Source organism: Podarcis melisellensis, assembly GCF_964234715.1.
Source record: "Podarcis melisellensis genome assembly, chromosome: 13".
In the NCBI taxonomy this organism is placed as follows: domain Eukaryota; kingdom Metazoa; phylum Chordata; class Lepidosauria; order Squamata; family Lacertidae; genus Podarcis; species Podarcis melisellensis.
This window is the reverse complement of record NC_138545.1, coordinates 37,718,975-37,746,771: the sequence shown is the minus strand read 5'-3', so window position 1 is coordinate 37,746,771 and position 27,797 is coordinate 37,718,975. Positions and strand designations below refer to the sequence as shown.

The following is a 27,797-nucleotide window of genomic DNA, read 5'->3' as shown; positions in this document are numbered from 1 at the left end:
CCTCTGGGAGCCTCACAATTCTGCAGCGCAAACCCTCACCAAAGCTGGCATGGGAATTGCTTCTTATCCGCCCCCATCCATCTTCACCCTCCCAAATTCTGTGAAGGGTCAGCTGCTGAGCTAATGTGCAGGGTCCCTGAGTCCACTCCTCAGCTCTGAGCCTGGTTGGAGGTGGGAGGGAGGGGCAGGCAGAGATCCTGTGGGCACGAACCTGTCTCAGGAAAGACCAAGACACAAAGGGAAGAGGATAACATTTATTAACAAACGGGGGTGGGGGGCAGGGAATATTACACACAAAGAAAGGAAGATGGCAATGTTTTCCGGAAGAGCAGCACTGTCCACAACGCAGAAACAATCTCCACCCCGGGTGGCGTTGGAGCAGGACCCTCCGCCATCAGATGAGGTCTCGGAGGATGTCGTCTTCCATGATGCTGGGGGCAGGAACCTGCTGCAAACCTGGCTGGGAGACTGGCCCCCGGGGACCAGCGTTCATCAGCATTTGACCTGGGAGGGGGAGATACAGCAGGGAAGGCCATTATAGACAAGGAGAAAGGTGGAAGCAGATTATCTAGACCTGTTTCAGCCTGGTTTTGCCACCGAGAAAAGCTTTGGTTGCCCTGACTTGAGAGGAATGTGGGGAGCGCAACTCTTGCCGATTCTTTCTGATCAACTATGGGGTATCTTTGCGGGTAGCGCTGTGGGTTAAACCACAGAGCCTAGGACTTGCCAATCAGAAGGTTGGCGGTTCGAATCCCCGCAACGGGGTGCACTCCCGTTGCTCAATCCCAGCTCCTGCCAACCTAGCAGTTCAAAAGCATGTCAAAGTGCAAGTAGATAAATAGGTACCACTCCGGCGGGAAGGTAAACGGTGTTTCTGTGCACTGCTCTGGTTCACCAGAAGCAGCTTAGTCATGCTGGCCACATGACCCGGAAGCTGTACGCCGGCTCCCTCGGCCAATAAAGCGAGATGAGCGCCGCAACCCCAGAGTCGTCCGCGACTGGACCTAATGGTCAGGGGTCCCTTTTATCTTCCAGTACTGGCTCTGTAAGTTGGGGGGGGGGACTGCTTCTGCTCATAGGAGCAGACTCCATCCCATGGCAACTGTGTTGTGGAGTTCTGCAAAGATCAGCTCCTTATCTTATAAGAAGTCGCTGAGTGTCAACATCGGGGAAGTTGGGGTGAGGCGTCACCAAGATGCTGATGATCTCCCTGTCTCTCCCTCGCCCCTCTCTGGGCCAAAGCCTTTAAAAACAAAGACCCTCCCCCCAGCTCTTAGATACAGCTGCTTCCAGAGTGGGAAAGGTTGTTTGGTTCTAGGCAGATTTCACGCATCCTACCTGGCAGCGCCGCCCGCGGTCCCATCTGGCCTGGCCACGCTTGCCCTGGAGCTTGGTGCATGAGGGTCTGTCCGGCGAGCTGGAGCTGCTGCTGTCCAGGAGGCTGGTGCCCCAGAGCCGTTCCCATGGGCTGGTGGGGCAACATTCCCGGAGAACCTTGCTGGAGGTGGTGGAGGGGCTGCTGGGATTGAGGAACTCCCGCCTGGGGCTGTGCAGGAGGGAAGGTAGAGAAGATCAGAGATGATTCGTTCACAGTGGGAAGAGGAGACGAGTCTTCAAACAGGGACACCTTCTGAGCAACACTGCAGAGTGGACAGTGCAAAGCAATTGCTCCTTTCCGTCTCGCCCTCAGCATCCCACCTTCCGAATGCAACTACTTCCATCTTTAGAAGTCTCTATCCCTTCCTCTCTCAAATACAGCTACCTTTCTCCTAGGTACCAGGGTCTGCCCTGAGTGGCTAACACAAGGCACAAGGCTATCTCTCCATATATGAGAGGCTGTGGGGCTATTTTCTCCCTCTACCAGAAGGCGATTCCATTCCCTTCACCCACCTGGCCAGCACTTCAGGTGTGATGCAGTGTGTACCTGCTCAGTATAGGCTTTGGACCCTGGTTCCTCTAAAACAGGGGAGGGGGCCAACTCCCGAGAGACTGCAATCTACTGACAGAATTCAGAACTGGCAGCGATCTACCCCCTCTTAGGGGGTTCAGGTCAAAGTTGTTCAGCTTTTAAGGAGGAGGACAGCCCCATTTTTAGGGGTTCAGGTCACAGCTCGTGGGAGAAAGGGGATCAGCCACTCACCAACAGATCGCTGGGGAAACAAACAGCCTTACTGAGTAAACTCTGTCTTCCCAGATCGTGCAACAATGGAGGGCAGGGTGAGTTGGCGGGGCAGGATTCTATTTTACCAACGCTAAGGAAAGGGACCCAGCGATCGACCGCAATCTACCAAAACCTCCCGGGGATCTACCAGTAGATCGCGATCGACCTGTTGGACACTCCTGCTCTAAAAGAAGCAGGGGTGGGTTGGGACTTTGGCGAAGGATTGAATGTAAATCTAGGTTAAGAGGAAAAGCTTTGTGGCCGATGGCCCTGGAGATTATACAAAATCTCTCTGTTTTTTTCTGCCAGTGAAGGCAGGACAGAACCGGACAGGGAGATGGCGGTGGACTGACCTCTACTGGAGAGCAGTATAGCCGTTTACTTGGCCCTGCTTTGGATATTCCTACGGAGGAGTCGCCCTCTCCAGCAGGCTTCCTCCACTGAGAGAGAACGGTTGGTTAGAATACGGTGCTGATAACACCAGGGTTGCAGGTTCGATCCCTGTATGGGACAGCTGCATATTCCTGCATTGCAGGGGGTTGGCCTAGATGATCCTCAGGGTCCCTCCAACTCTATGATTCTATGTCCAAGAGAATCATGGTGCACCCTCCTGTCGGCAGAGCTAAATGGGGAAATCTTGTCAATCCCAAAACAGAAGGATCCAGCTCTTACACGGTTCCAGATCAATCCAGATTCTTGGTGAAGTTGCCTTGAAACAGCTCAAATGCTGCTATCCAGAAAATTGAACCGACGCACCAAAATCACAGGACTTGAACTGAGCAGGGCTGGGCTATTATTATTATTATTATTATTTATTAATTAATTAAATTTGCAGGCTGCCCTTCATCCATAGATATCAGGGAAGTTCACAACATAAAATGAATATATATAAAAAAACAAAATACATAATAAGAACAAAAGCAAACAAATAATCCCCTCTCCCACAACACATTCATTACCATTATTATTATTAAATTTGTATACCGCCCTGCACCTGCAGGTCTCGGGAGTCCACAAGATAAAAACATAAAAATACAGAATAAAAACAAAAAGAAGAGCAACCCAATAACACATTTTAAAAGGGCATTGGATGTCAATCAGCTAAAGGCCTGGCTAAAGAGGAACGTTTTCGCCTGGCGCTAATGACCAATTTGAAAGTTCTATGGTTCTAAGCAAATGAATGGGGGTTTTTTTTAAAGCAGGATGCCATGGGAGAGAGGAGGGAGATCGCCCTTACCGGCTGCTGGCTCAGGAGGAGGCTGCGGAGCTGAGGATTGGCTCCAGGGTTCTGGGGCCTAAGCATGGCGCCTGCTTGTGTGGCCTGGGGCCCGGCCTGGGGGGGGCCTTGTGCCTGCGGAGGCTGGTTGGTGGCTGGAGCTGCTGGCTGAGGCTGCTGCACTCGGAGCTGCAACTGGGGGGGCGGGAAAAGAGGGAAACATGGTCAAGCTTGCCATTCTGGCTTCCCAGGGGTGGAGAATCCCCTTTCGGCCCTTGAGGTGAAACAGGCCGTGCTGCCTTGCCCTGCCATTCCCACCCAGTGAAGCGGTGCTGCTGCCTTCACCCCAGCTCAGGGTTATCTTGGGCCTGCATCTTCCACAGACGATCTAGCAGTGCCTGGCGAATGAGAGACATGTGAAAGGGCAATGCAGAGACTGACCCACAAGACGGGCTGCTACCCAAACCCCTTTGCCGAAATGGAGGGGGCAGCTAATAAACACCATCTGGGACCAACAGCAGCACATGGGTCTCTGTGAGTGATTCAGTTGATAGATACAAAGATCGGCAGCCACCCAGGTATGCATATTATTTGCAATGCTTCTGCAGCGGCCAGATTGCAAAAGGGTATTATAGGTAAAGGTAAAGGACCCCTAGGGACGCGGGTTAAACCACAGATTTGTGGTTGTTGATTTGTATGTTGATTTGTGTAAAACTCAATAAACAGATTTAAAAAAAAAAAAAAAAAAAAAAAAAAAAAAAAAAAAATAAACCACAGAGCCTAGGACTTGCCGACCAGAAGGTCGGCGGTTCGAATCCCCGCGACGGGGTGAACTCCTGTTGCTCGGTCCCTGCTCCTGCCAACCTAGCAGTTCGAAAGCACGTCAAAGTGCAAGTAGATAAATAGGTACCGCCCCGGCGGGAAGGTAAACGGCGTTTCCGTGCGCTGCTCTGGTTCGCCAGAAGCAGATTAGTCATGCTGGCCACATGACCCAGAAGCTGTACGCTGGCTCCCTTGGACAATAGAGCGAGATGAGCGCCGCAACCCCAGAGTCGGTCATGACTGGACCTAATGGTCAGGGGTCCCTTTACCTTTACCTTTAAAGGACCCCTGGATGGTTAAGTCCAGTCAAAGGCAACTATGGAGTTGCGGCGCTTATCTCACTTTCAGGCCGAGGGAGTTGGTGTTTGTCCATAGACAGCTTTCCGGGTCTTGTGGCCAGCAGGACTAAACCACTTCTGGCACAACGGAACATCATGACGGAAACCAGAGCTCACGGAAACGCTGTTTACCTTCCCGCCAGAGCGGTACCTTTTTATCTACTTGCACTGGCGTGCTTTTGAACTGCTATGTTGGCAGGAGCTGGGACAGAGCAACGGGAGCTCACCCCGTTGCGGGGATTCGAACTGCCATCCTCCCAATTGGCGAGCCCAAGAGGCTCAGAGGTTTAGACCACAGAGGTTTGCCTGAAGGGAAGACAGGCTGTTGTGAGAAAGCGGAGGTTTTTCTGGCAAAAAAGTACTCATGGGTAAAAGAACTGTCTTATTACCTCACGCTTAGCCTGCTTCTGCCAGCCTGAGACAGTAAGAGAAAAACAAGTGTGGCAGAGATAAAATTTAGGCCTGTTGGTGTTGCTAGAGTACTGGGTTTTCTAACTGAAGTGCCACATCAGTTAGTAGTAATAGTAATAGTAATTTATTATTTGTACCCCGCCCATCTGGCTGAGTTTCCCCAGCCACTCTGGGCAGCTTCCAACAAAGATTAAAAATATATTAAAATGTCACACATTAAAAACCTCCCTGAACAGGGCTGCCTTCAGATGTCTTCTAAAGGTCAGGTAGTTGTTTATTTCCTTGACATCTGATGGGAGGGCGTTCCACAGGGAGGGCGCCACTACCGAGAAGGCCCTCTGCCTGGTTCCCTGTAACCTCACTTCTCGCAGGGAGGGAACCCCCCAGAAGGCCCTTGGCGCTGGACCTCAGTGTCTGGGTGGGGGTGGAGATGCTCCTTCAGGTATACTGGGCTGAGGCTGTTTAGGGCTTTAAAGGTCAGCACCAACACTTTGAATTGTGCTCGGAAGCGCTAGGATACAGTGGTGCCTCGCAAGACGAAAAGAATCCGTTCTGCGAGTCTCTTCGTCTAGCGGTTTCTTCGTCTTGCGAAGCAAGCCCATTGATGGCTTAGCGGATTAGCGCTATTAGCGGCTTTTAGCAGCTTATCAGCTTAGTGGATAAGCAGCTTAGCGGCTTAGAAAAAGGAGGGGAAGGAAAAAAACCTGCAGGAACTCGCAATACATTTTCATCTTGCGAAGCAAGCCCATAGGAAATTTGTTTTGCGAAGCACCTCCAAAACGGAAAACTCTTTCGTCTAGCGAGTTTTCCGTCTTGCGGGGCACCACTGTATTAGGCAGCCAGGTTAATCCCCAGAGGTATCCCCCTTACCCTATACATCTCCCTTTGGGTTTTAGGACTCAGCCCGATGGGGTCGGTGAGGGTGCACTGCATGAAAGACTGGGACTCCCAAGGGCGGCATGAGTCCCCCTCTCAAGACACTTCTGCAAGGTGACTCACCAGGCCCTGCTGCCGTTGCTGCTCTTCCATAATCCCCACCTGAGGCATGCCAGGGCTCACCTGCTGCCCACCCATCTGGAATAAAAAAGGGGGGCATTATGCAGGGAGGTGGCCAATGAGAAAGGAGCACAGGCAGTGCGATGCCAAGGTTGCCAACGGATAGCCTCCCCTCATTGCTCCTCATGACGGCTGCTTCTTGCCCTCTCCGGGAAAACAACTAGAGCAAACTCTCTTTTTCCTCCCCCCCTTTAAGATTTTTTAATTAAGATTATCCCATAATACAGTAAAATCCCAACTGCAGAAGATACAAATCGAATAAGTAAAAACGGAAAAGTAAAGGAGAATAGAAATAAAAAAAGGAAAGAGAGGGGAAAAAGAGGATGAAAACATTAATAAAAGAACGATTTTCCATCTACTGGTTACATAAGAAAACCAGAAAATATGATTACTTAAAACTTTCGATCCATACAAACATCCACTTTCTGTTAAACAATATTTCTTTTAAGCCAAGGTGTCTCATAACCATTCATTTCTTTTTCCTACGAAAAGTCCAAGATAGTTTCCCTAATTGTATTATTATTATTATTATTATTATTATTATTATTATTATTGATAAATGTTAACCATTTTTTTCTTTTAACTTCCTACCACCATTGCTCCATATTGAATAATACTACATTCTCCCATTCATGTCTCTTCTACTCTCTCTCTCTGTCTGTCCCTTTCTCATCCCCCTTCTTACCTGTTGCTGGACGCCCTGTGTCACCGGCAAAGCACCAGGCTGCTTTGCCAGGAATGGCTGTGCGCCGGCTGTGGATCCCAGGGGCTGGGACCCCCCCATTTGCTGCAAAGAGAGGAAGAGACAGGAGAAGGATGAGCCCTTGAGGAGGGGGGGTGGGACACGCGATGGGAACGAAGAGACCGGGGAGATTTCAAAGCCAGGAGAGAAGACCATCTAAGTTGGCCAGGCACCACCTAAGCCAAAATAAAGAAATAAAAGAATAGCCTGTATCTTTCTGTCACTAAACGCTTATGGAGATCGAGGCAGGCGCTTGAGCAAATGCCTGTGAAGAGGCATGAATCTCCACCTCTGCACAAGGGAGTACGCGGTTCGCTAGCAAACATAAAAGCCATACAACAAATAGTTGGCGTGAGGCTAGAAACTCCAGTTGATGTGCCCACAAGTCATTTCAATGGCCAAATAGCTTAATGTTGGAGGGTCTTCTTCCCAGGCTTACAGGTCAGAGGCAGATGTGGAAACACTACTTAGAAATGGCCTGAGATGCTGGGGGGTTTTCTTTGGCTGTGGCACCCAACTTCAGCTGGGAGACAGTGCGCAATGGGGTTAGAGCGAGCTATAGAGATCTCAACATGTGGTGATCCAATGCGCTTTTGGGTGGTGGAAAAGAGAGAGACAAGGAGATAAAGGCTGTAATACAAACTATGCTTTTAAAGTCCATTTGAACTTGTGGACTTTTTGCATAAAAGAGAACATATCTGGATCTGAAGATCAAAAAAATACTGGTTTATAGACAATAGAATGGTTGGATCTTAATGAGTGAATACTATATTTGGCTGCAGGACAGAGAGCCGGGGAAGTACTTTTATCTTTCTCTAAGCTTTTCTCTTTTTCTTCTCTCGCTTAGGGCTGGGTGATATATCATCCAAAACCAGTCTGAAATCCAAACCATGATAGCGGTTTCATAGTTTTTGACCTGGCAATATATTGCAAATTATTAGGATTAGCCAGCCAGCGCCTCTGCATGGCTCCATCCTTATTTCAGACATAGTGACATATCAGTATATCGCAATGGTTAGCTGGTGATATACTGTATTGCGATGTTGAAAACCGGAAATCGCCCAGCCCTACTGTCTCTGTACAGTCATACCTCTTGTTGCATCCACTTCATGTTGTGTCTTTTTGCATTACGTCCCGCAGCAACCCGAAAGTACCGGAACGGGTTACTTCCGGGTTTTGCTGCTCATGCAGAAGCGCTAAATCGCGCCACGCGCCTGCGCAGACAAAGCGCTTCAAGTTTTGGGCATTTCACGTTAAGGGCGGGCCTCCAGAATGGATCCTGTCTGTAATACGAGGTATCACTGCACCTCTTTAGGTTATTCTTGTCTTTTCTCCTTTCTGCTCTTGTTCTTTCTTTATATTAAGCAGTTGTTTTATTTCTGTGTATTATAAAAAAGATACTTTTCCAATGGGTATGCATTTCTATATACCTTTGAACTAACTATTAAAAAAGCACATTTGAAGCATGTTTTTCCTCTCAAAGAATTCTGGGCCTCGCAGTTTCCTCCTCACATCGCTACAGTTTCCAGAAACCCTTCTGAACCAATCGCCGCACCCGGAATTCTCTGAGGAGAAAAATGCGCTCTGAACGTATCGTGCGCACACAGCTGAAGAGAACAGAGCTGTCCCTTCAGGGGAAACAGCTGCCCGCACCTTTTGCTGCTGGACTTGCTTGTGGTTCGTGATGACCTGCCGAATGCCGTTGACAAAGCCACTCTGGTCGTAGGGGATGAGGCCCATGAAGATCTTCTTCTTGGAGGAGTAGAGCAGCATCAGCACCCGCACCTCGCAGGGCGTCGTGTGAGGGAAGTGGACGCAGCCCGCCTGCTCATGTGACGACGAGAAGGATGCATCTGCTAAAGCAGGGGTGGCTAACCTGCGGCCCTCTGGGCGCAGCTGAGGCGCCAACTCCCAGCAGCCCCTGGGGCCGGCAAGGCCAATTGTTGAGGCATATGGGAGATGGAGCTCAGCAACGCCTGGTGGGAAGCCGCAGGTTAGCCACCCCTGTGCTACAGAATCTGGCCCACAGAGAAAATTATCTGCCCCCCAATCTCCTCCTCTCCACCCCCATGGTTCAGTCTGGACGCTGAAATCCAGCTCCGAGGGTCTTCTGGCGGTTCCCTCACTGTGAGAAGTGAAGTTACAGGGAACCAGGGAGAGGGCCTTCTCGGTGGTGGCGCCCGCCCTGTGGAACAGCCTTCTGTCAAATGTCAAGGAAATAAGTAACCATACAACCTTTAGAAGGCATCTGAAGGCAGCCATGTATAGGGAAGTTTTTAACGTTTAATGTTTTGTTATGTTTTAAATATGATGGAAGTTGCCCAGAGTGGCTGGGGCAACCCAGTGAGATGGGCAGGGTACAAATAGTAAAGCTATTATAATAATTATAATTATAATTATTGCTGCTTGATTCAGAAGATGATGGTTCCGTCCCCATAACCAAGAAGCTCCGCCTATAAATGGGAGGTTCTGCCCTCTATGGCCAAGGTTGGTCTGTTGCAAGACTGTGTCCCCCATGGGAAGAAATTGAATTCCCAAGGGAAGCCACCCTCCGGGTGAAAAACCCACCTCCTACCATCAGGGATGTTCAAAACTGAACAGCCACTCTGGCAAGAAAGTAGTGTGGTGGTGGCAACTGGGAATCAACCCTGCATTTGCCTTGTGTTCTGCGTATCCTCAACCCCAAGGCTCATCTAGTCCAACCCCCTGCCATGGAGGAATCCTGCCCGCAGCTGTCCCTGGTTAACCAACCTTCTGGTTAACAGCCAGACACACTGATCGTTTGGTTGATCTCCAGAGAGATATGGGAGGCTTGAATAACCATGTTGACTGACCTGACCTGCCCAACCCACCCTGAGGAGATGCCACCCGAATCACCTAAGTTACGCCCCCCCCCATCCCCTATAGTGCCTTACAAATCCGTTGCCCATAATGCGGTAGAGGCCCTTGAGTGATTCCAGGTCCTTGTTGGTGAAGTGGAATTGCACCATGCGCGAGTTGCGGAAGAGGTGGCCCAGAGTCGTCTGAAGAGGAAAAGGACAGTTAGGAGCCTGAGCCTGGGCACGGCAAACCAAACATTTTTTTGGGTGAGCCCATCTGCTATCTGTAACTCCGCTTTGACAACCCACCTATGTCCCATCGCCTGACACCACTGCATCGCAGGATAACTAGGATACGGCCTAGGACCCTCGTACCTACGGGACCACCTCTCCTGGTATGTCCCACAGAGGAACTTACGGTCTTCAAACAAAAACATCTTGGAGATCCCGGGCCACAGAGAGGTTAGGCTCGCCTCAACCAGAGCCAGGGCTTTTTCGGCTGTGGCGCCGATCTGGTGGAACGCTCTGTCACAAGAGACTAGGGCCCTGTGGGACTTGACATCTTTCCGCAGGGCCTGCAAGACAGAGCTGTTCCACCAGGCCTTTGGTCAGGGCGCAGCCTGACGCCCTCCTTTGGCAATCTTTACAGAACTTTAGCCCAATGGTTGCCATCAATTTGAGTTGAATTAATTTTATAATGAAATGATTTTAGAATGTTGTACTATTTTATTGTTGTTAGCCGCCCTGAGCCCGGCTTCGGCTGGGGAGGGTGGGATATAAATAAAAAATATTATTATTATTATTAACTGGCAGGTGAGCTGCAAGTATCTTGCACGGTGTTTCCTAAGCACCCGGCAGCCAGCTGTTTGCTGGGTGTCTGGGAACTGCAGTGCAAGATGTCGGCATCTCTGCTCGGCCAAGCTAATAAAGCCTCATTTTCCTCCGGCCGAGCCTTCGGAATCGCCTCCGAAGAATAATTAATGACCTGAGCCTTTGATGAGGCTCCAAGGCACGTTCCCATTAAGCAGAGTTTCCAGCAGCATGCGGAAGTGATGAGATTTATGGCTACATTGCAAAGAGTTTTATTTCTAAGCTACGCAGACAGAAAAGACATCCTCTCTCTAGGAAAGCAGAGAGCAACTGAAACAAAGGAACAGGAAACCGGTACGTCACATCCGTCTCCCGTCTCCGTGAGACTTCCAACAGCCTGGAAGGTCTCTGGAATGTAAACAGAGTCCGGTGACTCCAAGCAGCTGCACAGTGGCGCAAAACAGAAACTAACACAAGAGACCTGGGAATTGCCAAGCAAGAGGGCTGGGCTGGCCGTTTTCTGCAGGGATCAGCTGCACAAGGGAGTTTCAAACTCAGCCGTGCAGCCGATCGAGTGCAGCATAGGTGCAACTTATGTTGCTCCTGTTTGATCTCTCAGTAGCTTAAAGATATCGCTGACCAAATTGAACAAACAAAAATGATACGTTAAAAACACGGATGCTGTTCAGGAGTGGCCATTAGGAGATTGGGGGCGTGATGTCATCAATGTGCTCATGGTGCCAAGCTCTCTCTCTCTCTGTGTGTGTGTGTGTGTGTGTGTGTGTGTGTGTGATTTGAATCAGGAGAGGAGGCTGTAACTGTCTTAAACTGGTGCTTGGCTGCACTGGTGGGCTGGATGAGGGCCTTTCTCTTGCACAAATGAATAGTAGGGAGTAACTGTGTTTGAAAAAGAAAAGGTTTTGACCTGCTTTTTACTCCTTTGCCTAGTCCTCGGACCTTAGTTGGCACAAAAGAGTCTTTGTGAAAGAGTATTCTTGCAGGGTATTGCTGCTTTTATTCTTAAAAAGTCTTCTTCTCCAACCACGACTGACACCTTTTACACACACCAAACACAACCAGCTTTCTGCCATCCAACCAACCCACACCCAACACTAACACTGACCACTCTATATAAAGGTAAAGGTAAAGGGGCCCCTGACCATTAGGTCCAGTTGTGGCCGACTCTGGGGTTGCGGCGCTCATCTCGCTTCATTGGCCGAGGGAGCCGGCATACAGCTTCCGGGTCATGTGGCCAGCATGACTAAGCCGCTTCTGGCGAACCAGAGCAGCCCACGGAAATGCCGTTTACCTTCCCACCAGAGCGGTACCTATTTATCTACTCTTGCACTTTGACGTGCTTTTGAACTGCTAAATTGGCAGGAGCGGGACCGAGCAACAGGAGCTCACCCCGTCGCAGGGATTCGAACCGCCGACCTTCTGATTGGCAAGTCCTAGGCTCTGTGGTTTAGACCACAGCGCCACCCGCGTCCCCGACCACTCTATATATACAGGTACAATTTGGTGAAAGGTTGCCTGAGTCATTATAGGCCGCTGACTCATGCTGACTTGGTTCTTTTAGTATCAAAGAAACAGCGGCCAATTTTTAGTCGTGACAGGGAGGGATGTGCAACTGTGTGTTGAAACCAGCATCCTGTACAATGGCAAGGTTTAGTAGTTGCAGTGGCTATTTATTTATTTTTTGCCTGTGACCTCTACCACCTTTGGCATGCCGCCCCTGAAAGGCTGCACAGAAAGCAATGTGGCCCTTGAGCTGGAAAAAGCCCCCCGCCCCTGGGTTATAGCCTAACACTATGACAGGCTCCGCCTACAACCACCTCGATCTCGCCTCTTACCAGAAGCTGCTGGGGGATCAGCTGCATGATGAGCTTTTGGGGCCACTGTTCCGCCTTCCTGGAACGGAGCAAAAAAGAGGCAAGTTAGCAGCATGCCCACCCCCACAGCAACGCCACACTGTATTAACCTGGTGTACAATTTGCCTCTTAAAATAAGGCTATGCGCAGCCGCAAAATATCTAACAGAGGACTCCTCTGCTCAGCGCCTGAGGGCCCCAGTCCGGCCACTCATCACCTGGCCTAGGGCGGGGCCTGATGGGCTCTATAAAGGACTGTGGCCGCTGCTGCTGCCACTGGGCAGAGAGGGCTCAGTTTGGTTTTTGTTTAAATTGCTGTTATTTTTTACCTATGTCATTTTAAACTGTGATATTAATGCTGTATTCCTAGTTTTAGATTTAGATCTATGTGGATATTGTTTCCCATTTGGTTGTGTATTTTTTTAATGTGGTTTATTTACTGTTTATGACTGTTGCAATTATGTAAATCTTGTTATGCTGTAAGCCCTCTTGAGCATTTTTTTTAACTGTGGAAAAGTGGCATACAAATAAAAAATGATGATGATGATAAGCAATTAGCAATGATCAGAATCCAACGAGGAAAAATGCCGATGGGAGATTCCACATAGCCACCAAATTCAGCTTAAAACTCCTGGGGACTGGGATGGTTGGGAGTGGAGATCTTCACAACATGTTGAACATCAGCCAGGGGAAAAACTCACTGGGATTCCCTAAAGAGGCCACTCGGCAGCTGCAACCACCGAGAAGACCCCGCTCCAAGCACCCTGATGGGATCTACCGTATTTTTCCGTGTATAAGACTATGTTTCCCCCCTTAAAAATAATGTCCAAAATTTGGGGGGCGTCTTATACACGGGGGCCATCTCCCCCCCCCATTTTCTTAAATCGGAGTCCTCAAAAACAGGGGGCATCTTATACATGGGGGCATCTTATAGATGGAAAAATACGGTACTGTCTCAAAAAAAGGAAAGGGGCCTTATCCGGCGGCTGAGCCTGATAGCATTAGTGGCGAACTTGTGGAACCTCCACATTTTTAAAAGAAACTCCATCTCCCATCAGTCCCAGACAGCATGGCCAAATAGTCAGAGATGGTGGGATCTGGAGACATCTTGCCACCCCTGGTTTAGAGGCTCTCCACCTCAGGTTACGGCAAATGTATCCTTCCCCCATTAATTTTCACAAACCAAGGAGGCTGCTATTCTTTTGGAATTTAAAGACAGCTGCACCCGTTCTTGCCCCCAGATCCTTCCCAGGCACCCTTAAAAAGCAAACAAGAGCATGGCTGAGGTGGGATCAGAAGCTCCTTGCCCACTTTCATTGCTGGCATGCTTTTCTGAAAACCTATCTAACTCTGAACCGTGCCCCCATGCCCATTCCTCCAGTATCTTAAGTCTGTCTTTATTCCAACGTGGCTGCCTCACCACAAACAACGCCTCTCAAACTTAGCATTCGGAAAAGCCACACTAAGGTAAAGTAAAGGGACCCCTGACCATTAGGTCCAGTCGTGGCCGACTCTGGGGTTGCGGCGCTCATCTCGCTTTATTGGCCGAGGGAGCCGGCATACAGCTTCCGGGTCATGTGGCCAGTATGACTAAGCCGCTTCTGGCAAACCAGAGCAGCGCAAGGAAATGCCGTTTACCTTCCCGCCGGAGTGGTACCTATTTATCTACTTGCACTTTGACGTGCTTTCGAACTGCTAGGTTGGCAGGAGCAGGGACCGAGCAATGGGAGCTCACCCCGTCGTGGGGATTTGAACCACCGACCTTCTGATCGGCGAGTCCTAGGCTCTGTGGTTTAACCCACAGTGCTAGATCGGGCCAAATGCTCATCTGGTCTCCTCACAGCGGCCGAGCGTTTGACCGCAGATTCAAATCCAGGCGCCTTTGAGAGGCAATGGTTAGAATGCTGGACTAGGGCCTGGGAGATCCTTAGAGTGGAAGACGGGATACAAATGCAACCACTCGATCAAACAGATAATTAAGCAATATGCCTATGGGAAACCCCACAAGCAGCCTCTGATCACAGCTGAGTTCTCTCTACTTCCGGTGCCCAGAAACTCGGTGCCTCTGACAGTGGAGGCAGAATATCGCCATATTGTGCCCCGTAGCCATTGACAACCGCACTCTCCCCCTCCTTTGGTGACCCGCAGACAGGCACTCACAGGTTCTCTCCTTGATTGACGTACACCTGGCAGGGCAGGGAACGAGTCAGCTTGGTGTTGGAATCCACTGAAGCTGGCTTGGGCTTCTGGGGAAGAGGGATGGGGCAGACTGTCAAAACATGCCAGGCAAAACCGGTTCTGTGCTCTCGGCTCACCCTTCCCCCCGCGCCACGAGTCAGCTCTCACCTCCTGCCACTCCAACACGCCGCTCCACGCTATCACCTTGTTCGTGACCGACTGCTGCGTGGCCCCGATTTGTGGCTGCGCTGGCTGGGCCACGTTCATGCTGTTGGGAGGGACGCCACTAGGCTGTGGGGTGGGGGGAGAGGGAGAGAAGAGAAGAGAAGAGAAGAGAAGAGAAGAGAAGAGAAGAGAAGAGAAGAGAAGAGACATAATGTTTGGGAGCCCAGGCTGTGTTTTATCAGGGTCTGGAGCCCAGCGCTCTAGAAACCAGGCCCTGAGGCCGTTGATTTCCAGAGGGCGTTCTCTGGAAACCCTTTGTTCTCTTTTTAAAATGATCTTTTATTTTATTTCCATTCGTTACTCAATGCTTATACAGTCGTGCCTTGGATCCCGGACACCTTGCAAATGGAATGTTTTGGCTCTCGAACGCCGCAAACCCGGAGGTGCGTGTTCTGGTTTACAAACGTTCTTTGGAACCTGAACGTCTGACGCTGCTTCCGATTGGCCGCAGGAGCTTCCTGCAGCCAATCAGAAGTTGTGCCTTGGTTTCCGAACGTTTTGGAAGTCAAACGGACATCTGGAACGGATTCTGTTCGACTTCTGAGATACCACTGCACTGCAGTTCAACAAATGTGACTTCCTGCTCACCCAACATCGATGTCTATAACCCAAATTACATACAATTGTGTCTTAAGGTTCCACCTTATTTCATTTCATCCCCCTTTATCATGTTCCTTAATATGGGTTTCTGCTGTTTTCAAACACTTCAAATCCGGCTATGGTCTTCGAATATGGTCTTTATACACATAGAAAGGGTTTTAAGTCTTCTTTAAAAGATTCTAAATTTGTATCTTTTATCAACACCATCCATTTTGCCATCTCTGTCTATTCCAAGATTTTCATCAAACATTCTTCCTTTCAGGATGTTCTCTTCTCCTGCCATTTGTGAGCACCCAGAATTTGTGGTGTAGTCACAGACATAAAAAAAAACAACCAGACATAAATACTGTTGAGGCTTTCTTTGGGATTTCACTGTCTAGTATCCCCAGCCGGAAGGATCCTGGCCTCTTGGGAAAGTCACTTTAAGATTGTCCTTAATTTCATTATATATGCCTTCCTGCAAGTCAGCCTCGTACGATAGAACGGCCCCTCACAGTCCTTACATTTCCAACACTTGTTTGATACATTTCTGTACATTTGAGGTAGCTTCTTTGGGGTTAAATACCATCTGTATATCAGCTTGTAAGAAAACATCTGTTCTCTATGAAGTTTTATTATTATTATTTATTTTTATTCTTTTTATTTATATTCTTATTAATATACCGGACCATACCCGGAGGTCTCAGGGCAGTTCACAGAATAAAATCAAAATGTAAAACCACAAAATACATAATCAGAATAAAAACGACAACCCAATAACCCCCCCTTTGGACCCCCTCCCTCTTTTGTCTCAGCTTCCATATTTCATACCTGTTTTTTGTGATTTTGTTTTATTCTTGAGTTTGCATTTTAATTAAGAATCATTAAAGAAAAGAAATTGGATCTCGTGGCATTTTGTCCTGTGCAGAGGCAAGTGTGGGGAGGTGGAATAAAGCAACAGCCAAATGAACCAGTTGCTTGCAGCCGGTTTGAGAGCCAAGAGAAAAATTTGGCACACTCCTTTTTCAAAGCATTCCCTGCAAATTGAGTGCTCTGATAGTGTTTCGGCCGTCACCCTTGGCGCAAAGCATGCATCTCACAACCGCTTCTCCCCCCACAAAGATACACACACCTCTCCCCTCCACACGCATCTCACGCAAAGACCTCCGGGGGCCTACCGTACATACCATGGCTGAGGCCCCAGCCGGTGGCGGGGCCTGTACTGGTTGTGGGACCAGGAGGCCGGAGCCTGTGGTTACCGTGGAAACCAGACTGGCCTGCGAAGAAGCAGGGAGCTTGGGAGGCAGGGCTGGCACGGAGCCTGCGGGGAGGGTCTGTGCAGGAGCTTGGCTGAAGGGGGGCTGCATGGGGTTCAAGGAGGCAACTATGGAAGAGAAAGAAGGAAATACGGTCACGAGACCAGCCACCATGAACCTCAACATCAGGACATTTCCTCTCCCTACCCAATTGCCCTTGCAAGCTGGCACCTCTGGCCCTAACTACAGTGGTACCTCGGGTTAAGTACCGTATTTTTTGCTCTATAAGTCTCACTTTTGCCCTCCTAAAAAGTAAGGGGAAATGTGTGTGCGACTTATGGAGCGAATGCAGGCTGCACAGCTATCACAGAAGGCAGAACAGCAAGAGGGATGGCTGCTTTCACTGCACAGCGATGCCTCTTGCGGTTCTGGCTTCTGAGATTCAGAATATTTTTTTTTCTTGTTTTCCTCCTACAAAAACTAGGTGCGTCTTGTGGTCTGGTGCGCCTTACAGAGCGAAAAATACGTTACTTGATTCGTTCCAGAGGTCCGTTCTTAACCTGAAACTGTTCTTAACCTGAAGCACCACTTTAGCTAATGGGGCCTCCTGCTGCTGCCGTGCCGCCGGAGTACGATTTCTGTTCTCATCCTGAAGCAAAGTTCTTAACCTGAAGCACTATTTCTGGGGTAGCGGAGTCTGTAACCTGAAGCGTATGTAACCTGAGGTACCACTGTATTCCACCACAAAAAATTCCACTGCCTCACCCCTCTTTAGCCTACAGCCTCCTCCCCTCCCCAAGAAACCCCAATCCTGGGGGAACAGACAAGGGACTCACAGCGGTTGCTCAAGCTGGCTTTCTGGTTCTTGGCCGCCTCCACGGCAGACTGAGCTGCAGCCTGGGCCGCAGTGAGCGTAGCCGATGGCGTCACCTAAAAAGAAGCGATGGGCAAGGTTGGAGAGGGATGAACCTTCAGGAGGTGGCATCCCACCACCACCGCCTACCGGGGGAAAGAATGTACCTGGTATGGCTGAGAAACTGCCGGCAGGGCCTGAGGTGGGGTGGGAGGGAGCTGGGGTGGAACCGTGGGGAGCTGGGGCTGGGGCACGGCTTGCTTAGCCTGCAGCGTGTTGGCGGCTGCTCCTCCGCCTACTGCAAATGGAAAAGACAGAGGAGATATTAGTCATCAAGCAGGAAGTGCGCAACAGACACTTCTCTCCCCACAACCCCCATACACCAGGATGTGTGCATTGACTCAACCCTCCTGCTGCCGGTAACAGAAGAGGGACTAACATTCCCCCACCCCATTTTCTTTTTTTGAATTCCTTTTTGAATTATTTGTTTTCAAATTAATACATTTCATTAGTTTTACAATCAATTTAACATTTCAAAATTTGACTTCCTCACCCCTCTTTCTGCAGTTTCTTCAATTTATTTTTTAATATCTTCTGCATATCCAAATTCCTTTAGCTTGCCCATTTAATTATCTACTGTAGATATATACTCTTATGAAACTGCAGGTTACTACAATAATCCTGCTAATGTTTTCATCTGTTTACAATTTATCTGTAAGTATTCAATAAACCATTTCCATTTTTAAAAATAAAATATTGGTTATCTTGATTTCTCATTCTTCCGGTAAGTTTCGCCATTTCTGCATATTCCATAAGTTTTTGTATCCATTCTTCCTTTACTGGGACCCCTGCTTCTTCCACTTTGGGGCAAGTAGCAATCTTGCTGCTGTAGTAGCATACATAAATAAATTTCTATACAATTTAGGTAGTTCTGTCCCTATAATTCCCTGCCCCATTTTCTACTGTTAAAATTATCTTGATCTTCGTTTAGCCTTGGACTAGTCTAGTCCAAGTGCTGCTCAACACCCCAAGTGCAGGGGATGTTTGAGTCCTTTGTTCCTTGATAGGGACAGAGCTGACACACACGTCCCAGTCCTTTCTGCAGATCAGAACACAGTTATCTTTCAGGTTTCCTGCTTCTCCAAATGTTCCAATGCAGTTGTCGGCTCAAGAAACGTACCAAAATGCATACTAGAATGGCTGTTGTAGAGTAAAGTATGTTCAAAAGCTGCGTTTAAATATGCGTTTTGGTGCCGATTAGATGGTTTGTGGCTGATCACTGCAGAAATGAGTAAGAACACAGTTCTGAATTGACAGGTGTGAAACCAGTACAGGCTGGAAGGAGCCTGATCTGTCCTCCTTGAGCAGACTAATGGAAAGGCAAAAAATATCAGTAAACAGAAGGTTTACCAAGCTTGGGTCTTCCAGTTGTTTTTGGACTAAAACTCCCATCATCCCTAGCTAGCAGATGGTCAGGAATGATGGGAATTGTAGTCCATAAACAGTTCTCTGTTGTAGAGCACAGTCCTAGAGCCTGATGCACAGCTATCACCCTGCAGTAAACAGATGTCCAAGACCCTTTCTTGACTCAAAGGGTGCGTGTGACGCTTCTTGGCGCCTGCCCACAGCTTGTTCCCAGGCCAGTTCTTACCTGGAAGAGCCATGCCGCGTATGAGGATCATATGCCGGGGGTCCTGGCTGTAGTCCTTGAGCTGGCCTTCCATCATGCCCCCCGTCACGGCCTTTTCAAAGAGAATGCGCAGCGCAGGGAGCTTCCGGGGGGAGATAATGGAAAAGTGGATCCCACGCTGCGGAACAGAGGCGGAGCAGGTGAGCAGAGGAAGAATCAATTCCCACATTCCCATGTTGAAAGGAGACCCCTAAAAGCTCCCCAAATCCTCTGAACTGTCTAACTCCGACTAGCATGTGAGAAGCAATCCTTGGCAGGTGTGATCAGACGAGGGCACATGGTGCAGCCCACCTTTCATTTCAATTTCATGTCGCGTTTAATTTGTATGCCGCCTTTTTTTCTTTCCCACGAATCAAATAAAAGAAGTTATTGTGCTGGAGAGGAGAGAGGAATTTTAGGAATCGCTGGGCAACCCCCCCCCCCTGGACCCGGGAGTGTCCGAAGTGCGAGCCCGAGGAAAAAGAATAAAGAGTTTGACAGCTGTCAAAAGAGCTGTCAAACGGCGGTTGAAGTTTAGAACTGTGCTACTTAATATCTTTCTAAATTAAAAGTGTTACATTTGAACTGAACTGGTTGGAAACAAAGAGACTGTGAACAACAAAGTAACGGATTGTTGGAAAAGAACTATTGGGTGCATATCCCCCTGGAGGGAATTAAAGACATTGCAATGGCTGCAGAGGGAAAATTACTGGCAGAGATAGAAAGAATGTTCTTTCTCGTGGGAATTTTACAAGAGCAGAGCACGGCTATGAACAAACAACTTACGACCTTGAACCTCAAACTAGGCAGCTCTGCTGAAGACACAAACTTCGCAGCCGAAGCAGAAGAGACAACTTTGGAATTGGGGGGGAAAGATGAAGAAGGAGAGGAAGGACAGATGGGAAACATTAACCAGGAGCCTACACTCTCAGGAAATAAAGGATACAAAGATGATCATTGGATTATAAATCTGCAAAAGGAGAGAAAGATAAAGGAAGAAACCCGTGGAACATTTGGAACACTGGAATATAAAAGAACAAACAAGCATGATTGGGACTTCTTCCTAAAGTTCGAACATAGAAAAATGGATGATCCTTTGCAGCAACTGTTTTTGGCTGAGTTGGAGGGAGGAAAGCAGGAGAGGCTTGAGAGGAAACTCCTTCGAAAATTGAGGGCCAACAAAAAGGACTACCAACAAAACCGACAGAGAGAGGTTAATTGGGACTTTAGGGCCTCGGATGTGAGAAATCCGGGCTGAGAACTGTTTCTTGAGAACATTGGGACAAAAACCGGGTCAGGGAGGGAGGGGGGGGAGCAGATCAGTTAAAATTTTAACTTTTGTATTTGGATATTGTGATTTTCTGGTTTAATATGAAAAGGGAGGAATTCGGGGGAGAGGAATTAGGTCGACCTTAGAAAAAGGATTTTATGTAAAAAGGGAAAACTCTGGATAAGTAAAATTGGGCCTAGTAAAAAGTGCTAAGATTTAGAAATAAGAAAATAATATATTTTTGAAAAGAGGGGAAATAACTTGTTGAGCTAACTATGAAATTGGGAGGGGGAAGGGGGGAGGTGTGGGGAAGTCCGGGAAAGAAGGTAAAGAAAGTAAGGGCATAAAATTATATATGTATTGTCATGTCTTTTTATGTGTGTTTGTCTATATAAAATGTGAAAACCCAATAAAAATTTATATATAAAAAAAATAATTTGTATGCCGCCTTCCTACGTTGCTACACGCAAGGCAGTTTACAAGCTGAAGAAGCAACAGAATAGACAGCGAAGATCACCACACGCCTCATAACAAATCTGATCTGACATACACAAAAAAGCCACAATAAAAACGTAATTTTAAAATAAACTTAGATCAAATAAAGCAATATTCAATAATCCATTAACGTTCAACAGCAAACGGTAAAACTGAATATCGGCAAATAACAATGAAATGGTTTACACTTAACAGTTACGACAAAGACTAAACTATAATAATAATTAAAAAGTCACAATGCATAAAACACCACAAAATCTTACAAAGCTAGAAGTAACACAAAACGTGCAAAACCACGTAAAAGGATCAAATTGAGAAACAAGGACGCATGACTTATAAAATTATTATTTTTAAAATATCCCGGAACTAAGCCTATCTTAGTTTGGTTGTGAGGATGAACTAGGGAAGAGGAAGAACAATAAACACCACCTTGATCTCCTTAGAAGAAAAGCTGGTATACAAATGTAATAATGAATGAAAATGAATGAATGAATCTGGAGAAACGAGGAGTCTAGTTTCAACCAAGCTTCTTCTACTCACATCACCAATCTTCTGCACCAAATTCTCTGTTGTGTAGCCAGAGTATGTGGTACTCTCCACAGCTGGAAGCAGGTAGGGCGGGGAGTTGCAGATTAGGATGCAGACTTTATGTGTGGGACCTCTGTTTGGGGGAGAACATGGGGAGTGGGGGAAGAAACAGGTGAGTCTTGGGGACCAAAAGGTCCAAGCGTGCCGTGCTTTGATACAGTTAGGTTGTCAAAAGCAATGTAGCGTTCTGACGGCACTACTAAGATGCTCAAAGAACCCATGTGGGAATAAAGTGAGAAGGGATTGTGAGGAGGTGCACATCAGCCCATTCGCAATGTCCTGCTGACCTGAGCCTCGAGCGTCCCACCTGGAGTTTCCCCAACCCTAGCTTTCAGGAAAGCAATTGCCTTCCCTTCAGCTTTCAGGGATGCAACTGCCTTCAACTCTGCTTCGATATTTGCAAACTAAAGCAAGTACAGTCCCAGCTTGGAAGTCGAACAGAATCGGTTCCAGAAGTCTATTGACTTCCAAAACGTTTGGAAACGAAAGCGCAGCTTCTGATTGGCTGCAGGAAGCTCCTGCAGCCAATCGAAAGCCGCGGAAGCCCCGTCAGACATTCAGCTTCCAAAAGAACGTTCAAAAACTGGAACACTCACTTCCAGGTTTCGATCGTTCGAGAGCCAAGGCGTTCGAGATCCAAGGTACGACTATTTGAACGTATTCTCCCCAAAAATAACAATTAGGTTATTTAAAAATGCAGAATGTATTGTTCTGTAGTCAATTTCCACTTGTAATTTTTTATACTGAAGTTTAGAAGATGCTTTGTTCAGTTAACTTGTTCTAAAATGTGGGATTTCCATTGTATTTTTGTAGTCAACTTTCATGTCTAATATTTATTCTGTTGTTTAAGAGGATGCCCTACTTAACGGTGATGTTTTATAATACAGGTACTTTTATATCATTGTTTATATTTGAACTTTATTGGGGATGTTAAGATATGTTGTAAACTGCTTATATTTCCCCCCTAAAATGTAAGCAATTTGTAAATCATCTAAAAACAACAACATCCGGTGTAGCTGCTAAAGGAACTCTGAGCCACTTGGGGAGACGGGAAGCACATAATTTAAAAAACAAACAAACAAGGGCATGAAAAAGCTTCCATAGTTGGCACAGAAGCTCAAGCGTCACCCCCACCCATGAGACCTTTCATTTCTAGGTATCTTATGACTTTCCAAAGGAAATCACAAATGGTAATGGTTCTAAAAAACACCATGACAAGAAACACAACCCAGTAAAGTCATAACTTGGTAGTCGATTGCCTTAGTTGTTGAACAAATCAGCTCCTGAATGTCACAAACTCGGAAGTGAGTGTTCCGGTTTGCGAAAGTTTTTTGGAAGCCGAATGTCCGAAGCGGCTTCTGATTGGCTGCAGGAAGCTCCTGCAGCCAATCGGAAGCTGCACCTTGGTTTTTGAACCATTTTGGGAGTCGAGCAGACTCCTGGAACAGGTTTAAATTTGAGAACCAAAGTACGACTGTAGTGATCAAGGTATGCTCTTGGCTTACTGCTTGGGATCTGTTTGGAGTTCAGATGTCATAACAAGCTGGACTAACATTTGTATCCCAGCAGCAGGAGGAAGGGAGTAGCAGAGCAAGAACATTACAGTACAGTGCACCAGCACACTGCTCGATCACATTAAACAGAAGTAGTTTGTTTTCAATATGGCATGCAACCTGGACTGATGTTTTTGCCTTTTTTCTGCAAAACAACTCCAAATCTAGGGAAACCACAAAGCAAAGCGAAAAGGTTTCGCAATTTTAAACATCTAATGTTCTGTAAGTATTAAACACAGATGCACACCCATTGTATCCTTTCTGCCCTCCCTTCACATACACAAAAACCACTTACATTTGCTCTCTCATCTTTTTGAAGTCATCAAAGAGCTGCAGAGCGGTGCTGAGCCCTTCTGAGATGAGACTGCAGCTTTCGCCGCCGCCACCCACAAATCTGAAATTAGGGGAACCAAAATGATAAAGAGGAGCAGTGCAGGGAACCAAAGGTATCCTTCTCAAACCCCAGAGCCCAGAGCTAAATACCATCAAGCTTTTGGTCCAGGTAGTCCAGTACTGGCCATTCCTGTCTTCCTCAACCTGACCCTGATCACTTCCAAATGTTTTGTAGTACAACTCCCATTATCCCTAACCTTTTCTCTCGCTTGCTAGGGCTGAGAGGAGTTGTAGCTCGAAACAGCTGGTGGGCACCAGCTTGGAGAAGGCTGGTCTACTCCAGTTGGCAGTGGATCTCCCAAGCTTTTATGCAGAGATTCTTTCCCAGGTCCACCACCCAAACCCTTTAAACTTGATTAAGTTGAAAGAGCTAATAAAATATTTGTGAAGCCATGGAGTCTTCAAGATTCAGATATAGTACGTCATATGTTTCCCAGGAATCTTGGAAGACCTTGGCTACCAATCCTAGAAAACCCAGAAGCTTTTCTTCCATTCCATCATGCAGAATTGGATGACCCATCCCTCTCCCAACCAGGCCATTCTATTCATAGATGAACCTCAGCATGCTACACAAGCAAGAGGAGAAAGATAATTGTGAGGCAGGCCATGGACCCAAACTAAGGGCAACTGAATATTAAAACTCCATGACATTTGCTGTGCTGTTTTGCCGAGACCTATTTCCTGATGGCAAAAAGTCACAACAGATTCCTCTTCAGATCTAAGCCTTTACACACAAAAATGCATCCCTAGTGTAGCACAATGCAGCCAATAAAAGAACATAATGTACTGTCCCAGACTCACTGAATGCTATCAAGCCATGTGACGAACTCGAAAGCGCTGCTAGTTGGTGCATGGCACTGCACATACGACTCAGGGGCGCAGTCCACCGTATTGAACACCACCAGGCTGTATTGGGTACCACCATACTGTAGATGAGGATGGGAGGCAGAAGCTGGTTAGATAGGGTATAGAATCATAGAATCATAGAGTTGGAAGAGACCACAAGGGCCATCGAGTCCAACCCCCTGCCAAGCAGGAAACACCATCAGAGCACTCCTGACATATGGTTGTCAAGCCTCTGCTTAAAGACCTCCAAAGAAGGAGACTCCACCACACTCCTTGGCAGCAAATTCCACTGTCGAACAGCTCTTACTGTCAGGAAGTTCTTCCTAATGTTTAGGTGGAATCTTCTCTCTTGTAGTTTGGATCCATTGCTCCGTGTCCGCTTCTCTGGAGCAGCAGAAAACAACCTTTCTCCCTCCTCTATGTGACATCCTTTTATATATTTGAACATGGCTATCATATCACCCTTAACCTCCTCTTCTCCAGGCTAAACATGCCCAGCTCCCTTAGCCGTTCCTCATAACGGGCCAAATGAATTTTCAGTACCTCTGGGCCAAATGAATTTTTTCAGTAGCTCTGGGCCAAATGAATTTTCAGTACCCTGACCATCATAAGCAGGGACATTGGTCTTCTGTTTGGCTGTGTCGCTAATCAGGAGCTTTGGCTTCCATTAAAGTAACCAACATGTGCCCGCTAGATGATATGGAGGGTACAGCTCCCATCATCCCCCACCAGTTTGGCCAATGGTCAGGGGTGATGGAATTTGTAGTCTATTAAATCCGGAGGGCACCATGTTGACTATCCCCCAGTGCCTTGATCAATCTTCATGAGAAGGGAAGCTGTCCGTTCTCATTACTGAAAAGGCCATTTTAAACAATGACAACATTACCAAAAATTGTATGATTAGAGATTTGGGCAGCCAGGGAAAGAGACTCCATTGCTTGTTACAGCTCCCCCCAATATCCCTTTTCCTTTGACATTGTGTCTTTGTGAGCTTTAGGGTTGGAACTATCATTTAATCTTTTCAGTTGAAGAGTAGGGTAAAAATGATTTAAGTAAATAAGTAAGCAAGCAACTAGGTAATAATGTAGGTATACTCAAAGAAAGGTGATCTTCAGAGCCCACAAAATTCCTTGAATTCATTAACAAATTCAAAAGTGCATCCGCACACTTACGTCTCCTCCAAAGTCTGTTTCAGCAGGGGGACCACCGTTAAAGTACCTGGAAATAAAAGAAATGATTTGACAAAAATAAAAGAGAAGGGTTGGCTCACGTTAGAGAAACTGGAATGCACTTGAGGATGTGAAATCACAGGATTATTTTTTCTATTATCACTATTCCCAGTTTAGTGACTTGCCATGCTCTACTTGCCTAGTTGCTGGGGCAAACATAAATAAAATTATTTATGATAGTTTAATTCTGCAAATGTATCTTTTTTTTAATTTAGATTTCTCTCCATGCCCCAAAATTATGTCATTTGGGATCAGGAAAGTTAACAAATCTTTCTACTTACAGTTGTTTCTTCAGCTGACGAAAAACCCTGTTTGGACTATATTTTATTCCTGCACTCCCTCTTTCAATGCCTCTTACTAAGCATCAAATCTCATCGATTTCAGTGAAGCTCATTTCCAAATAGGATGCAAAGTGAATGATTGCAGTCCTTCCCATGAAAGGAGTATTCCCCCAACATTTCCCTCCCAATGAGTGTCTCCCAAGAGCCTCTTCTTTCTTGCAACAAAGCTACTACTGCAGTTGCGTCCTGGGGCCATGCAAAACACTCACTCAATGGCAGGAAGAAGGTAATGCTTGCGCAAGGACTCGAAGTAGGGCCCGAGGTTGGCAGTGCCCTCGATGACGAAAACCACATCAGCAACCATCCCCATGGGCTGAGCAGGCATGTCCAGGGTTGGCACCACCATCTCCTCCAGCTACCCGTGGTGAGGTAATGTGGCAAAAACATTAATAACAGAGGCAAGGTTGAAATCAACGGATATTTAACATTTATTCCACAGCAAAGGCACACATGCTGTATAAAACACAGAACCTTGTGGTCTCTTTAAGGGGTCACTGTTTTTTCATTAAATAAGCAGGGCAGAAGAGGAGAAGGAAGGAAATGAGAAATGGGTATGAGAGAAGCAAGTCAAATGGAAGTGGATCTGAAGGTAAGGTAGGGTCAGGCAGGTGGGTAGTAGATACAAAAGACCTGCTCAATCACAGCAAAATTCTAGGCCAAGGGAGGGGAAATTCCAGCACATGTCAGATGCAACCTAAGGGCTTCTCCTTAACCCCAACCCCAGCCCTCCATTGCCTTTCTCCCTTTCCTGGGCTGTAATCCAAATAAGGTGGTAAGGCGAGAAGATAATTACAGGGAGGGAAAGTGACAGCTCAGCAGTAACAAAGGAGGTTGCCATGTGGTGAGAAAGGGATTCTAGCCCAACATCCCACTTCCCACACTGGCTGGCTGGATACTTCCCATGAGCCTACAAGCCTCTGACAGCCGAAATATATATTTTAGGACCCACCCTATTCTTCTAGCTTGCTTTTAAACTGATTTCAGCATTGCCTTTTTTATATTGCTGTAACCTCACAGCGCTAGGCCGATGAGAAACCTAATAACAACCCCGCCCCAAACCGGTTTTCAAAAACAGCCTTCGTTTAGGGGGTGGGGCAGCAGCAGCCACTTAGCTGTCATGCTTAGCACCAGTTGACAGTTCCCCTTCGCAGTTGACAGTTCCCCTTAGCACCAGTTGACAGTTGCCCTTTTGAAAAACACATTAAGCCATCTATTTCTGTTTAAATAAAACTGCACTAGCGTAACCTTTCTCCCTCTTCCATCTTGTTTCAGCGAGTTCCTTAAATGTAGTAACACTGCACTAGGCAAAACAAAGGGTTCACGCTTGCTGGCCGTGAATCTGCAGCCCAGAAGGTTCCACTGTTTGGCCTCGAGTTCTGGGGTGGGAGGGAGGACACCCCATTTTCTCCCCAACGTGCAACATATATATATTTGGAAATAATTTTTATTTGATTTTACAAATATAAAGCTATAACAATACCAAATACATATCCATATTTAGAGATTTCCCTGAATCTCCAAGCTTCCCACCATCGCCTCCATGGGTCCCTTTGTCAACCTTTCCAACTGCATATGATTCCATAATCCATTTTTGTTTATCTCTCCATATTGTCCATGATAATTGCTACTTTACAAGTGTTATGAAAATCCTGCTAATGTTTTCACTTGCTTACAGTGGCCTCCTAAATAAATTAGAAAGGAACATTTTGGCTTTGCTGGAGAAGAGGAGAGTTTGGGGGCGAGGGAGGGACGATGGAGGGGGGAGGTGCGCCTACTAAGAAAAGCAGGGAGGGGAATTGTAGCTTCAGCCTCTGTGCTCTCCTCGGACCCCCCCCCCAAAAAACCCCACCTGTCCTAAGCAACGGCCCCCCACCTCCAGCCCCACCCCCTTCCAATTCCCATACCCAACGCAGACATCCGGCTTCTCTTCCTCGCTCTCCCTCTGAACCGCACCGGAAGCGCTTTCCTTCTGGTCCGCTCCCCGGCGCACGCCGAGGACGCAACGCGGAGGCTCCCTCCCCTCCCCTCTGGATTGACAGCACCGCCTCTCTCCCCCTGGTCCCAGGAGGACCGAATG

General features: G+C 47.4%; 1 protein-coding gene across 3 annotated transcripts; it reads right to left on the bottom strand.

The window, feature by feature from the left end:
* Positions 1-240: 240 nt before the first annotated feature.
* On the bottom strand, positions 241-27,732 carry MED25 (mediator complex subunit 25). 3 transcript variants are annotated; one of them, XM_081883977.1, is made up of 20 exons: positions 27,625-27,732; positions 25,930-26,075; positions 25,323-25,368; positions 24,106-24,230; positions 23,207-23,305; positions 21,311-21,431; positions 18,988-19,144; positions 17,504-17,634; positions 17,320-17,413; positions 16,415-16,611; positions 14,592-14,714; positions 14,406-14,491; positions 12,229-12,286; positions 9,662-9,769; positions 8,400-8,573; positions 6,690-6,791; positions 5,948-6,022; positions 3,399-3,572; positions 1,339-1,546; positions 241-504 (listed from the first exon to the last, which is right to left on the bottom strand). In XM_081883977.1, exons 2-20 carry the CDS (start codon positions 26,064-26,066, stop codon positions 395-397), a joined length of 2,325 nt encoding a protein of 774 aa, XP_081740103.1. In that variant the 5' UTR covers positions 26,067-26,075; positions 27,625-27,732; the 3' UTR covers positions 241-394. The 3 variants fall into 3 exon arrangements, with proteins under 3 accessions (XP_081740103.1, XP_081740104.1, XP_081740105.1); XM_081883978.1 differs by having other exon boundaries at positions 8,400-8,570; XM_081883979.1 differs by having other exon boundaries at positions 14,406-14,488.
* Between the last annotated feature and the right edge of the window lie 65 nt (positions 27,733-27,797).

What these genes read in the sequence shown, in the direction of transcription:
- MED25 (XM_081883977.1), bottom strand. Translation starts at nt 26,066, where the DNA reads ATGGTGGTGCCAACCCTGGACATGCCTGCTCAGCCCATGGGGATGGTT. An exon ending in ACATGGCTTGATAGCATTCA is followed by an intron (nt 23,306 to 24,105) that starts GTGAGTCTGGGA and finishes CCCTAATTTCAG; the next exon opens with ATTTGTGGGTGGCGGCGGCG. An exon ending in ACCGCGGGCGGCGCTGCCAG is followed by an intron (nt 505 to 1,338) that starts GTAGGATGCGTG and finishes TCCCCCTCCCAG; the next exon opens with GTCAAATGCTGATGAACGCT.